General features: G+C 37.4%; 1 protein-coding gene across 1 annotated transcript in view; it reads left to right on the top strand.

Annotated features, from left to right (window-relative positions):
- Nucleotides 1-13045, top strand: part of SHQ1 (SHQ1, H/ACA ribonucleoprotein assembly factor) — a 107449-nt gene that overhangs the window by 22513 nt on the left and 71891 nt on the right. The window contains exons 6-7 of the mRNA XM_087825138.1: nt 3454-3581; nt 12633-12787. Of these exons, the coding sequence (XP_087681264.1) occupies nt 3454-3581; nt 12633-12787 (283 nt within the window). The remainder of the gene's footprint in view (nt 1-3453; nt 3582-12632; nt 12788-13045) is intronic.

Below are 13045 nucleotides of genomic sequence, written 5' to 3'. Positions count from 1 at the left end.
GTTGATAAGGTCATATAATTTTTATCTTTTATTTTCTTGATTTGCGTATGTTGAACCATCCTTGCTGTGCCCCTGGAATAAACCTGCTTTATCTTCTTACTATAGTGTTGTATTAGATTTGCTACTATTTTGTTTAGAATTTGTGCATCTGTATTCATCAGAGATATTGGTCTTTAGTTTTTTTTGTGTTTGTTATCCTTGCCAGGTTTTACGTCATAAAATCAGAATATTACCTCTTCAATTTTTTGGAAGAGTTTGAGAAGTATAGGTATTAAATCTTCTTCAGATGTTTGGTAGAATTTACTAGTGAAGCCGTCTCGTCCTGGACTTTTACTTCATGGGGGAGGGGTCTTTGATGACTGTTTCAATTTTCTCACTGTTTACTGGTCTATTTAGATTTTCCAGTTCTTCATGATTCAGTCTAGGAGGGTTATGTATTTCTACAGACCTGTCCATTTCTTCTCAGTTATGGAATTTGGTAGCACATAGCCTTTCATGGTGTTCTCATATAGTCCTTTGTATTTCTCTGTGGTCTGTGGTAACTTGTCCTCTCGTTTCTGATACTTTTTGAGTCTTTTCTCTTTTTTCCTTAGTGAGTCTAGCCAAAGGTTTGTAAATTTTATTAATCTTTAAGAACCAGCTCTTTGTTGCATTAATTTTTTTCAATTGTCTTTTTGTTTTCTATTTTATTTAAGTCCTCTCTAATGCTCATTATTTCCTTTCTTCTACTGAATTTGGGCCTTGTTTGTTCTTTTTATAGTTCTTTAAAGTGAAATGTTACGTTGTTTATTTGAGATTTTTGTTGTTTCTTGAGGAAGGCCTGTAATGATAGGCCTGTAACTTCTGTCTTACTACTGCTTTTGTTGTAACCCCCAAATTTTGCTATATTGTGTTGTTATTCTATATTTTCTCTATCTTTTGATCTTTATTTCTTCTTTGACCCAGTCCTTGTTTAGTAGCATGTTTTTTTTTCTTTAATCCTCACCCGAGGATATGCTTATTGATTTTAGAGAGAAGGGAAGGGAAAGAAAGAGGGAGAAGGGGGGGGAAGAGAGAGAAACATCGATGTGAGAGAGAACATCGATTGGTTGCCTTCTGTACATGCCCCAACCGAGGACTGAACCTGCAACCTAGGTATGTTCCCTGACCAGGAATTGGGTATATGGGCCAATGCTCCAACCAACTGAGCTCTACTGTCCAGGGCAATAGCATGTTGTTTAATCTTCACTTTTTTCTGTTTTTTCGTTGTGTTTTTTTTTCATTTTCTTCTTTCAATTTCTTATTTGAAAGCATTGTGGTTGGAGAATATGCTTGGTATGATTACAATCTTCTGGGGCTAGTTTTGTGCCCAACATATGGTCTGTCCTTGAGAGTGTTCCATGTGCACTAGAGAAGAGTATATAATCTGATGTTCTGGGATGAAAAGCTCTTAAATATCCATGATTTCCAGTTGATCTAATGTGTTATTTAAGGTCAATATTTCCTTATTAGTTTTCTATTTGAATGATCTATCCATTGCTGTGAATGGGATATTTAGGTCCTCTACTGTAATTGTGTTTTTGTCAGTTTCTCCCATTAGTTTATTACTAGTTGCTTTATATATTTTGGTGCTTCTTGATTGGACCCTGCCACTCACCCACACCCACACCCACATACACACCCACATACACACACACATAGAGAGAGAGAGACAGCGAGAGAGAGAGTGAGCAAGTGCTATGTCTTCTTGATGCATTGGCCCCATTCTATCATTATAAAATGTTCATCTTTTTCTCTTCTTACCTTTTTTTATCTTGAAATCTGTTTTGTCAGATATAAGTGTGGCTATACCCACTTTTCTTTGTATGCCATTTGCTTGGAGTATCATTTTATACCTCTTCACTTTGAGTCTCTGTTTGTCCTTGCAACTGACATGTGTCTCCTGAAGGCAGCATATAGTTGGGTTTTAGGCTTTGATCCAATCCACTACTTGTGCCTTTTAATTGATGAGTTAAGTCTTTTTGCATTAAAGGTGATTATTGATATGTAAGCATTTTCTATAGCCATTTTATCTTTTTTTTTTTTTCTGATATCTTTATTCTTCCAGTTTTCTTGTGTTTCTGTCTTGTTTTAGTTTGGTGTTATTCTATGAGTTGTTTTTTTACATTATGTGTCTCAGTTCTAGGTTTTATTCTGCGGTTGTAACTAGGTTTATGTAAAAGTTAGTGTCACACGTGCACTGGTCCTTTTCCTTCTGATTGCATCTTATCTCCCTTTCTCTGCAAATTCAGACCTTTACCTCCTCCCTTTTTATGTTTTTGTTGTCAGAATTATCCCTTTTTGTACTGTGAGTTCATTTCTAAATTGCAGTAGCTCTTGTCTTTTTTAAAAATGTTTTAACCTCTGTTAACCTGTATTTAAGTGTATATTATCATGTTCTGAACAAGGGTTGCTATTTCCTGCTTTTGTCTGTCTGTCTGTTATCTTACTCAGTTTTGTATTCTGTTGTCGTTTTGTTTTAGGTAGAATACCCTTCAGTATTTCCTGTAATGCAGGTCTTCTGGTGGTAAATTCCCTCAACTTCTGTATGTCCGGAAAAGTCCTTATTTCTCCTTCAGACTTAAAGAATATCTTTGCTGGATATATTATTCTTGGCCAGTAAATTTTCTTTTTCAGTAATTTGAATATTTGGTTCCAGTCTTTTCTAGCTTGTAGGATTTTTACTAAAAAAACCAAAAACAATAATATTGTAATGGAATTTCCTTTATAGGTTACCAGCTTTTTCCTGGCTGCCTTGAGAATTTTTTGTCATTAATTTTTGACAGTTTTAATATGTTGTTCCATGGAAAGCCTAAAAAGGATTGAGATAATTAGGTGTTCTGTTTGCTTCTTGGACTTGAGAATCCAGTTTTTTCCATAGGTTTTAGAAGTTCTCATTGATGATTTGTTTGAACAGGCTCACAGTTCCCTTCTCCTCTTATCCTTTTGGTATATCCATTGTTCTTATATTGCTTTTCTGATGGAGTCAGATAGCTCTTGTAGAGCTCTTTCTTTTTTCAGTATTCTAAATTTTCTACTCATGTGTTTATTTTTCTTTGTTGGTGGAGTTAAGATTCTTTCCTTTGTTGTAACTTTACCAGATTCTATGATACTTGCAAACCTAATACAATTGCTAGGCTTCAGTCCATTGTGTGTTCAGTTTCACTTCATCCCATGCCACTGTAGGGCAGGGGGTGGGACTTCAGGGTAAGACTGGTCTTCTCTGTACCTTCCATTTTAAGAGATCATTAATGTCAAATATCCTTTTAGTTAGTTGTTTACTTTTCATTTTATGATGATTGCTAACCACAAAGAAAGTAAATGTAGTGCTCAGTCTCTTTGAAATGAATTTTAGTTAATCTGTATTTCTAATGCAAATGAAAACCAGCCAAAGTCTGTATAACAAGCCCACCTGACATTGGGTGTTTTTTCCAGAGCCGACTTTTTTGAAGATGAGACAGTTGAACAGGTTTTGAAGTATAATCCTTGGTGGACTGATACACATTCAAAAATGATGACCTTTATGGGAAAGAGTCAGGAGCAAGAAAATCATGCTGCATTAGGTAAGAAACTAAAAAATAGGTTCATTTTTTTACCGCCTCATAGAGTGGAGATACTTTTTTGGTTTGGTAATTTTGGAAATGGGGTCTTCAACCTGGGCTGGAAAATGCCACTCAATATTAGACTTATTTCTCTAAATTCTTCTGAAGTATGTTTTACTTTTGAATCATTGGAGTCCTTTTAAAAATTTTTATTTGTTTATTTATTTAGTAAAATTAGGGGACTAGCACATAGGACATTTTTATGTCGTTGCTGAGGAATCTGCTTGAGGGATCTGAATATTCCTTTGTGGGAAGGGCATTTTAGTGTTAGCAATGGTGTGAGAAGACCCAGTTTTTATTCCCTTTTTTCTGTTGAATGAATTTGATGTGTCCTCTCCAGTTTCTTTACAAATGGTTTTGTGTAGAAGTTGGAATAGTTACCCTCATACTTGCACCTTACAGAGAACAGGTGGACCAGTTTTTACCAATGAAAGCTGAGCTGGGGGGTCATGAGTCATAGGAGATGGCTATGCCATATTTAACATCAAGCCAATGTTATCCACAAAGAGTCCTTTCTTAGATGGTCATTTTATTACCACCCTCTCTAAGTGGGAGGTTGGTATATAAGGTCTATAAATCAGAATTATAACAGTTTCAGATAGATCAGGAGTAGATCAGGCTCATGTTTTCTGTCATACTAATTTGCCTTTTATTTATCTATTAAAAATAAAATTTCGCCCGGCCAGGCGTGGCTCAGCGGTTGAGTGTCCACCTAGGATCCAGGCGATCGGGGCTCGATTCCCGGTCAGGGCACATGCCCGGGTTGCCGGCTTGATCAATGACCCTCTCATCGTTGATGTTTCTCTCTCTCTCTCTCCCTCTCCTTTCCTCTCTCTGAAATCAATAAATATATATAAAAAAATAAAAAAATAAAATTTCAGTGTTTAAATAAAAGGAATACACACACACACACACACACATTAAATGGAATATAGAGAATCTCCCCACTCCAAACTCCTCTTCTTGAAAGTAATTACTGTTAATAATTTTGGGGTATATTTTTAATGTATATACTCACATCTAAATAGTTGCTTTAAGAAATTGATATACATAAAATTCTCTCCTTACCTTGCTTTTCTCAAGTTTGTGGTTTATGTTGTATATCTTTTATATTAGCACTTACAATTCTATCTGATACTTTTAATGTCTGCCTAGAATTCTATTGTATATTTGTATCATGATTGATAGACATTTGGGCTGTTTACTACTGATGGAAATTTGGGTTGTTTATAGTTTTTTGGAGTGGCCTCCTTTGATTACTAAATCCGAAGTTGCTGTAGGGTCTCTGTTGTATGACAGTATTTTGATTTTCTGCATAGCAATACAATAGTCTGTTATTCTGTATTTAGTGTCTAGGGTAGTGCCTATTACATAATAGGTACTCAATGAATAGTTACAGAAAAAATAAATATTGTAGGAAATATTTTTGTAGTTAGGTTCTGTTAGAGTTTAGGTGATTTCTACCAGATTGAAAAATTGCTATTGTAATCTTTTAGAATTGACTCTACTGCACCACAGAAACTCATTTATAAATAATGACTCTTGTTACATTGTTTTGAAAAAATTCTTGGTTTTATATTTGATTTGGGTTTAAAAATCTTCCAGAAACTTCCCACATTGTATAGACAGATTTTCAGGAATAAGATTGCTAGCACAATATAGGTAGTAACTGTATATGCCATGTAGATCTGCTCCGAAAGTTTGTCCAAACTTAGATCATCGAGGCTATCTACTAGTCTAAATCAGCTTCCCCAGTTTTAGTAGTGTTTTAATGAGGTGGTGGTTGCGCAGTTACGTTTTCTGCCCACAAGGGTGAGCTAGTTGCCCCTCAAAACAAGAGAAGGCATTAATACCTTTGATTTAAATTCTAATTTGCTCTACTTTGATCAGTGGTGGCTTGTTCTAGGTCCTCTTTTCTGTGTCAGCTGTGCTATGAGTTAGTTTTCTATGTGTAATTTTAACAGATTAATCCAGGCTCTTTATTTAACCACTGCCCTCCTGACCCTTCTTCATCTTCATCTGACCCAGGGCACATATCCACTCTGGTGCTTCAAGAATAATCATAATCTGCTAAGCTAGTGTGGTGATTCATTCTAAAAGTCACCTTTAAAAATAGCAAGGGCTTGTGATCTAAGAAGAACTTGAGTTCTGTGTTGTATAGAAAACGCCTCTTCTAAATATGCCAAATACAGGATTAAGGATATACTGTAAACTAAATATAGGGCTTGAGGTTTAACACCTTGGTCCACCACAGGCTAGCTGTGCGGTCTTGCTGTGGAAATCCTCTACCTTCCTCACAGAGTTGTCTTCAGTGTTGAATAAGATGATGTATTTAAAATCCTTAGCATATTGTAATTGTTAGAAATTATTATAGAGTAAATTCAATGGCAGGAGAGCCAGGAATTGAATGGCTTCTCTGTGAAATTGCAGTTTTTGTACATTCACAAAGCTTTAAGAGGGAGTTCTTTGTTAATGAGATTTTTTCTTTGTTCAAGTATTTGAGCCCCCCCTGAATTGGAGGAATAAATTGAAGTGTGCTAAACCAGAATAAAATATGGGAGAAAATAAATAAACCAAGAAATAAACTTTCAGGTTCTCAAGGGCCTGCTGCTGCTCCGGTTTTCCCTCCTCTTCCTCTTTTCTCTCCATCCCCAGCCTCCTTCCTCTTCTGTGCTCCCTCATCAGATGTTGCCAGGCAGATGTACCTAGTGTACCTGTGAGGGGACCTTTGACTCATCCTCATAAAATATTAAGCTACAGTTGTTTTGAATTCCAGATAAGCCTTTTGCCTCTGTTATCAGTCTCATCATTTTCATCACAGCCCTTAGTTACAATGTGGAGACTTTTATTAATATCTTCAGTTTTGTCATGATTCTGATCTTCCTCCCCAAAGGCTTGTAACTGGAAGTGTTAAATGCTATGCTCCCACTAACCTCCGGTTTCATGAGGATGGATTTTTCACATTTCCCATGTTGTCTTTCAGTGGTTAACTTCAGCCCAAGAATTTTTGCACATGGCTGCTCATTATGACACCACATAGCATTTAGAGTCAATGAACTTCCTAACAGGGACATCCTGTGAATGTCTGTAGAGCTGTCAGTCAACTGGAAAGTTGTAACCACTGCAGGCTAGCCATTTAGACTGGGGCTTCGAATGCATCACATTTTCTTCTGGTTCCCTTGATGTTTCCAGAAAATGTACAATTTAATAGATTTGCACTCCTCTGAGAGGAGCCAGATCATGGATGATTTAGTTGTTGGCCCACAGAAGACAAGGATATTTGGGAGCGGGATGTAGAAGTAACTAAACTAGAAAATATTTTACATGAAGTAAGAAGGCCACTTTCCATTTTGAGAGGAGCCTCTTTGCAATCATCAAAAATGTGGGTGGGGTTTTTAATGTTGGAAGGTGGTTTTGGGCCATTTGCTTCAATGCCAGGACACCAGTTTCTACCCTAAATGAATGGAGTTTTCAGCTTGCTTTTATACGCCTGTAGATTATTTATAGAAGTATAATTAATCGAAATGTCCTGAACTATATGCAAAGCTGCTTTGTAGTGTAGCTAAGTCATACAAATGCTTGACAAATGTTACTCATTGCTGCAATCATCCAAATATTGTTGGCACTGCATCTGTAGTTATTTTCCGTGCTGCTGCTCAGTTATACCTGATTGTTCAAACCTCCTCTTGTTCCCTTTGGTTGATATGATTTACAGTTCTAATAACATAGGCCTTGGGTTGCTCAGACTTTTGATTTCTGTAGTGATTTCCTGGTTTGTTGTTGTTATTATTTATCATCTCCTGTTTCTTTGCTTGAATTTCAGAATTTAAATGTGTCTGTGTATTATTAATGAAGCCCTTAGGCCAAAATGGAACTTGAAAACACTCAGAAAAGGTGGTGGTGTTTTAAGGAAAGGGTAGGGCTACTTAGCATCCAAGAATTGAGAGGAGTGCATTCAAGGGGACTTTTCTTATGTATAGAGCCATGGAAAGTGACCTGTGACATGGGAAACACTTGTGGTAATGTAACATCAAATCCTACAGTTCCCAGGTCAACCTTTACAATTCATTAAACATACAGGTGTGATTATTTAATAACATGTAGATGAGTTGATGTGTTATTTAATGGTTCTGGGCACATTACTTTGTGATTCAGAACCATGTGGAAGAAGAAGTCATTATTGGTCAACTAAGATAGAAAGGCTTTCCCCACTGAGATACTGCCATCGGGAACACCTGGCATTTTCCTATTATTAGCTAAATTAATGAACATTACAAAACTTATACCTAAGGCCCGACCAGCGTGGCTCAGCGGTTGAACGTCGACCTAGGATCCAGGAGATAGAGGTTCAGTTCCTGGTCAGGGCACATGCCCGGGTTGCGGGCTCAATCCCCAGTCAGGGGCGTGCAGGAGGCTGCCGATCAATGACTCTCTCAAAGTTGATGTTTCTGTCTGTCTCCCTCTCCCTTTCCCTTTCTCTCTCTGAAAAATTAAAAAAAAATTATACCTAAGGTACCTGCTGGGCATGGCTCAGCGGTTGAATTTCAACCTATGAATCAGGAGATCATGATTTGATTCCTGGTCAGGGCATATTGCCTGGGTTGCGGGCTGGATCCCCATTCAGGGGCGTGCAGGAGGCAGACAGTCAATGACCCTCTCATCATTGATGTTTCTACCTCTCTCTCCCCCTCTCCCTTCCTCTCTCTGAAATCCATAAAGATATATTTTAAAAAAAATTTTTTTACCTAAGGGAATAACTGTCTCAGACCTTCTTGCTGAATACTGGGGTTCTTAAAATACTTTGTCAGGTGTACTTTCTTCATGCAGTATGTTTCTCCTTACAGTTTCCTTAAATCTGATAGTTTAAGTGAGCTGAGCTTCTGTTTAAATTAAGAGATCTTCATAACCTTATTTTGTTTTTAAATGTGTCTTGAAGAATGCTTCACCTGACACCTACCAGCGTAAAGTTTAAAAATATGCACATTTTTTTATATTTCTGGCCAGCAAATTAAATAAATGCATTCTCAGTTATTTGTTATTTATGAAAGCAATGCTTGTGCAAATACATTTCTTTTTCTTTTTTAAACATAGGATTTCTAACATCATTGAAAAAAATAATTATAAAAGTATGTTTCAAAACCTTATTTTCACACTATGTGAATTTTAACAAGCAAAAGAGTTATTGCTTTTAGTAATTTCTAATAAGTATATTTAAGATTTTTTTCCCCCAGAGGAGAGGCTGCAAACTTGCTGGAAGGAAGCCTTAAAACAAAAACAAGCAGTGTTAAGGTTGCTAAGAGAGGACAGAAGTGAGTTTGGAAAACTATATGTGAACAGGGGCCATCAGGTGTGAGTAATCACCTTCTCTTCCTCTGGCTTTGCCCAGTTGTGATGAGCAGAAGGGCTGTCTTTCGTTGAGCAGAGACAGAAAGGGGCTGGGTAGCTAGCTATCAGAAGAGTGGTTTGGAAATATTAAAAACAGAGTTTAGGCCCTGGCCAAAAAGCTCAGTTGGTTAGAGGGTCATCCGGATACACCAAGGTTGTGGGTTTGATTCCGGGTCAGGGCATGTACAAAAACTAATTAATAGCCCTGGCTGGTTTGGCTCAGTGGTTAGAGCATCGGCCCTCGGACTGAAGGGCCCCGGGTTTGATTCCGGCCAAGGGCATGTACCTCATTTGCAGGCTTAATCCTGGCCCTGGTTGGGGCACGTGCAGGGGCAGCCAATTGATGTGTCCCTCTCACATCGATGTTTCTCTTGCTCTCTCTCTCCCCCTTCTGCTCTCTGAAAACCGACAGAAAGCATATCCTTGGTGAGAGTCAGCGATGTGTGCAGAAGTAATTGGAGCAGCAAGTTGATGTTTTTCTCTTTCTCTCCCCCTTCCTCTCTAAAATGAATTTTTAAAAAAAAGACAGTTTAATAAATTTTGGTTTCTACAAAGGTGATAGAGATAGCCAGGTGTCTCCCCAAGAGCTCCCTGAGTTATTGCAGGGCACTTGAAGGCTCAGCTAGTGATTGCACCGCCTTCCTTGCCACTGGTGTGGTCATGTGATTAAGTTCTGGATGATGGGAAGTGCTATGTACACTTTCTGGATCAAGTGTTTAGAAAGAAGGTGCTGGCCGTCCTCTTGTTGTTCTGCTTTCCCATTGGTTAGAAGATGGTAAAAACCTGGAGTTAGCTGTCTTGGACCCATAGCTGGAAGTTGAGTTATGGAGATGCGATGCCCCACAAGTCCTGGATCTTTCATTTAGGATATCAGCATGAGAAGGAAACATCTCTTCTTTTATCCTGTCCTGTATTAAGTAATGGACAAGTCTAAAACCTGGAGAAAAAGGCTTGGAAGTTATTCTGGCATTACTTTGATTTGAAGCACTGCAACTGGAAGCTGAATGCTCCTCTTGGCTGGGTTTAAAAACAAGTGAATTTCAAAGTGATTGTCTGATGGGGCTTGGAAGGAAAATTAAGGATTACTTTTCAAGGTAGGAGATTGACAATACTTTTATTTAGAGGCAACATAATGTATCTAAACGCTTAAGTTTCTTAAAAAATCTAAGACAATTAGTAGGGCATGTTTTACTTATGTCAGCTAGGAACAGCACACATGTCATTAGCTGTTATTCTTTCTGTAAATCTTGCTCTAAGACAAAGTATATTTTACTTTGTATGTATAGTAATGAGGAACCATTAATGCTCATGTTTTGTTCATGTTAGAAGATATATGCTTTGTGATAGCTTGCCTAAATTGTACGCATCAAAGGAAACTTAGAAGGAACTACAGTCTCATACTTTTCTTGCCTTACCAATGTAGATATAACATGGTTTTTTAAAAATCATTAGCATTTATTAAGTATTTTAGTTTGGTGAGGGTTTCTTTTGGTCTGTGTACCCAACATTTGGCAAGGTTCCTGATATGTAAAAAGAAATAGCTTTTCTCTTTTCTACCAATTGTATTTAATAATAGAAATAGAGAAAATATTGTATTTGCAAGTTACAAAAACTGAAAAAATGTTTTGAAGTAATTTTTAGCAAGAAAAGCAACAGATCTATTTCATAAAGTTGGTGTTTTCAATGGGAAAAATTGGATTACTGAACAAACTGCTTGCACAATTAACTGTTCATCTGGAAGTAACTGAAATATTAAAGCATATGAAAAAATAACTTCCAGATGGATTAAAGACTTAAATTTAAGAAAGGAAACAGTAAATCTTAAAGAAAAGGAGATTTCTTATATACTTCAGGGCTTGGGGCAACTTTATTGAAAGCTATAAATCCAGACTCTTGGTGTGTTGCTGTTGTTGTTTTAAATGATGGACGTATTAGGCCACACAAAAAACAAATAATTCAGTGGCACAGGATACCATGCATAAAGTCAATAGATATGCTGTAGATTCGGAGAGATGATTAGGGTTCACATCTATAATAGACAAAGAGTTCTTAATTTGACAGACAAGCCATCCAATCAAAAAGTTGGGACAAAACACAAATGTTTAGCAGGAGAGCAAAGCCAAAGCCAAATTGCCAGCAAACTTATGAAATAATGCTCAAAGTTCAGCAGTTAGAGAAATAGTAACTGAAGTAACAATATGTCACTATTAGTTTTCTCTTGCTGCATAACAAATTACCTCAAATTAGAAACAGTCCTAATATGATTTATTTTTTGTGGGTCAGGAGTCAGGTATCGCTTAGTTGGGACCTCTGCTCAGGGTCTTGCAAAGCTATTGACAAATATGCCATCTTTTCTTTCTTTCTTTTTCTTATTTTTAGTACGTGTTGGCAGCTATGTTCTCTGTGTCTTCTTCTGAATTCAAATGTTTGGCAGAATTTCATTTCTGAGGCTGTAGGACCAAGACCCCTCTGGTCCTGCTGGTTTGTCAGCGGGGACTGCTCTGAGATCTTAGACCCCCCACCTTGCCCTCTCAAGTTGCCCTCTCACACACGGCATCTTATTTCTTCTAAACTGGCATCTAGTCTCTGGCTCCAGTCTGCTAATAACAATATAATCATGACAGTGACTGTTTTACCACCTTTGTGGTATTCTTTTGGATAGAAGTCACAGGTTCTTTCCACACTCACATGTGACTCATTGGCAGTCATCTTAGGATTCCTCCTACCACAGTCACTGTATATTTATCAGACTGGAAATGATTATAAAAAGATGAAATGTGAATACTCATCAGTAGGGGGAGTGGTTGGACAGAACATGCTACACCACGAATGTTCTAGTCCTTTACAAAAATTAACCAACCTGCCAGTTGACTTGAAGAGATCGGGGAACATAATCTAATTATTTGTGTGGGGGATATAAGCTCCCATGTATATATGTATATTTGTGTGTCTGTATGTGATTACATGGTTGTCAAGAAAATATGAAGCATATATACTAAATATTTAACTTGGGGGAGGCTGTTGATGAAGATGAAAAGAGGGTGCCAAGCAGAAGAAAAGGGAGATGACTGTGTTGAAGAGAAACATCCTCTTTCCATAAGCCTCATGTGTGATAAGGTCATATTTGTGTATTTATGTATAACTTTGTTTCCATGTCTGCAGAATATTGCTACTATGCACTTAAATGGACTTATATATGAGAATATTCCTACTTTTTTTGTATAGAACTTTAAAAATGGAGAGTGAATATTTACAGAGTGCTTTATGTAGCTATTAAATGTTTTCTGTTGTAAAAATATATTATCTTAACTTGAAAGTCAATAACTCTGACATTTAGATGCCTTGAATACAGAACAGTGTAACAAAAAAGGTGTGTGGGGGGAGGCGTCTGGAAATAAGGAATAGATATTGTTTAGACATTTCTCATTTAGCCCTACTAGAGTTTGAGAAAGTGCAAAACCCTTAATAAAACTGTGAATTCTAGTTTAAAAGTTATTTATATCGCTAGAGTTAAATAACTTTATTTCAGTTTCTATAATCAAAGTTCTAATTTTGACAAATCTTGCACATTTGGGGGTTCTACAAAACTGGACAGAACATCTAATTTTTAAATACGTTTTCTTCTAGTATCTTTTTCTGAAGAAGAGAAATATCAGCTGCGAAAATTTGTCCATAAATCTTACCTGCTGGACAAGAGAGCCCGCAGTGAAGTGTACTACAGCCTGATTGATATCCTTCTGGCGTATTGCTATGAAACTCGTGTCAGTGAAGGAGACAAGAACGTAAGTGCGTGTGTCTGCTTGTGGCCCAGACACTGCCCTGAGTAGACTGTCAGCTGCGCTCCTCTTGTTGAGAGTAAGACCTCTTGTGATCACTTACTTAGGGCGCATGTGGGGCAGAGTTGCACATGTCTGTTGGTGGTGGATATCAGCATGAAAGCATGATGCTTGCTTGGTTTCTTTCTCTCCTCCCTTGGCATCAGTCTTTACAAATAGCAAAGTGGGGAAGTAAAACTGAGGATAGAGAAAAAGGGTCTTTAG

This window comes from Miniopterus natalensis, chromosome 15 (genome assembly GCF_054644295.1).
Source record: "Miniopterus natalensis isolate mMinNat1 chromosome 15, mMinNat1.hap1, whole genome shotgun sequence".
Lineage (NCBI taxonomy): Eukaryota > Metazoa > Chordata > Mammalia > Chiroptera > Miniopteridae > Miniopterus > Miniopterus natalensis.
Note: the sequence above shows the minus strand (reverse complement) of the source record. Positions and strands in the feature narration are given on the sequence as shown.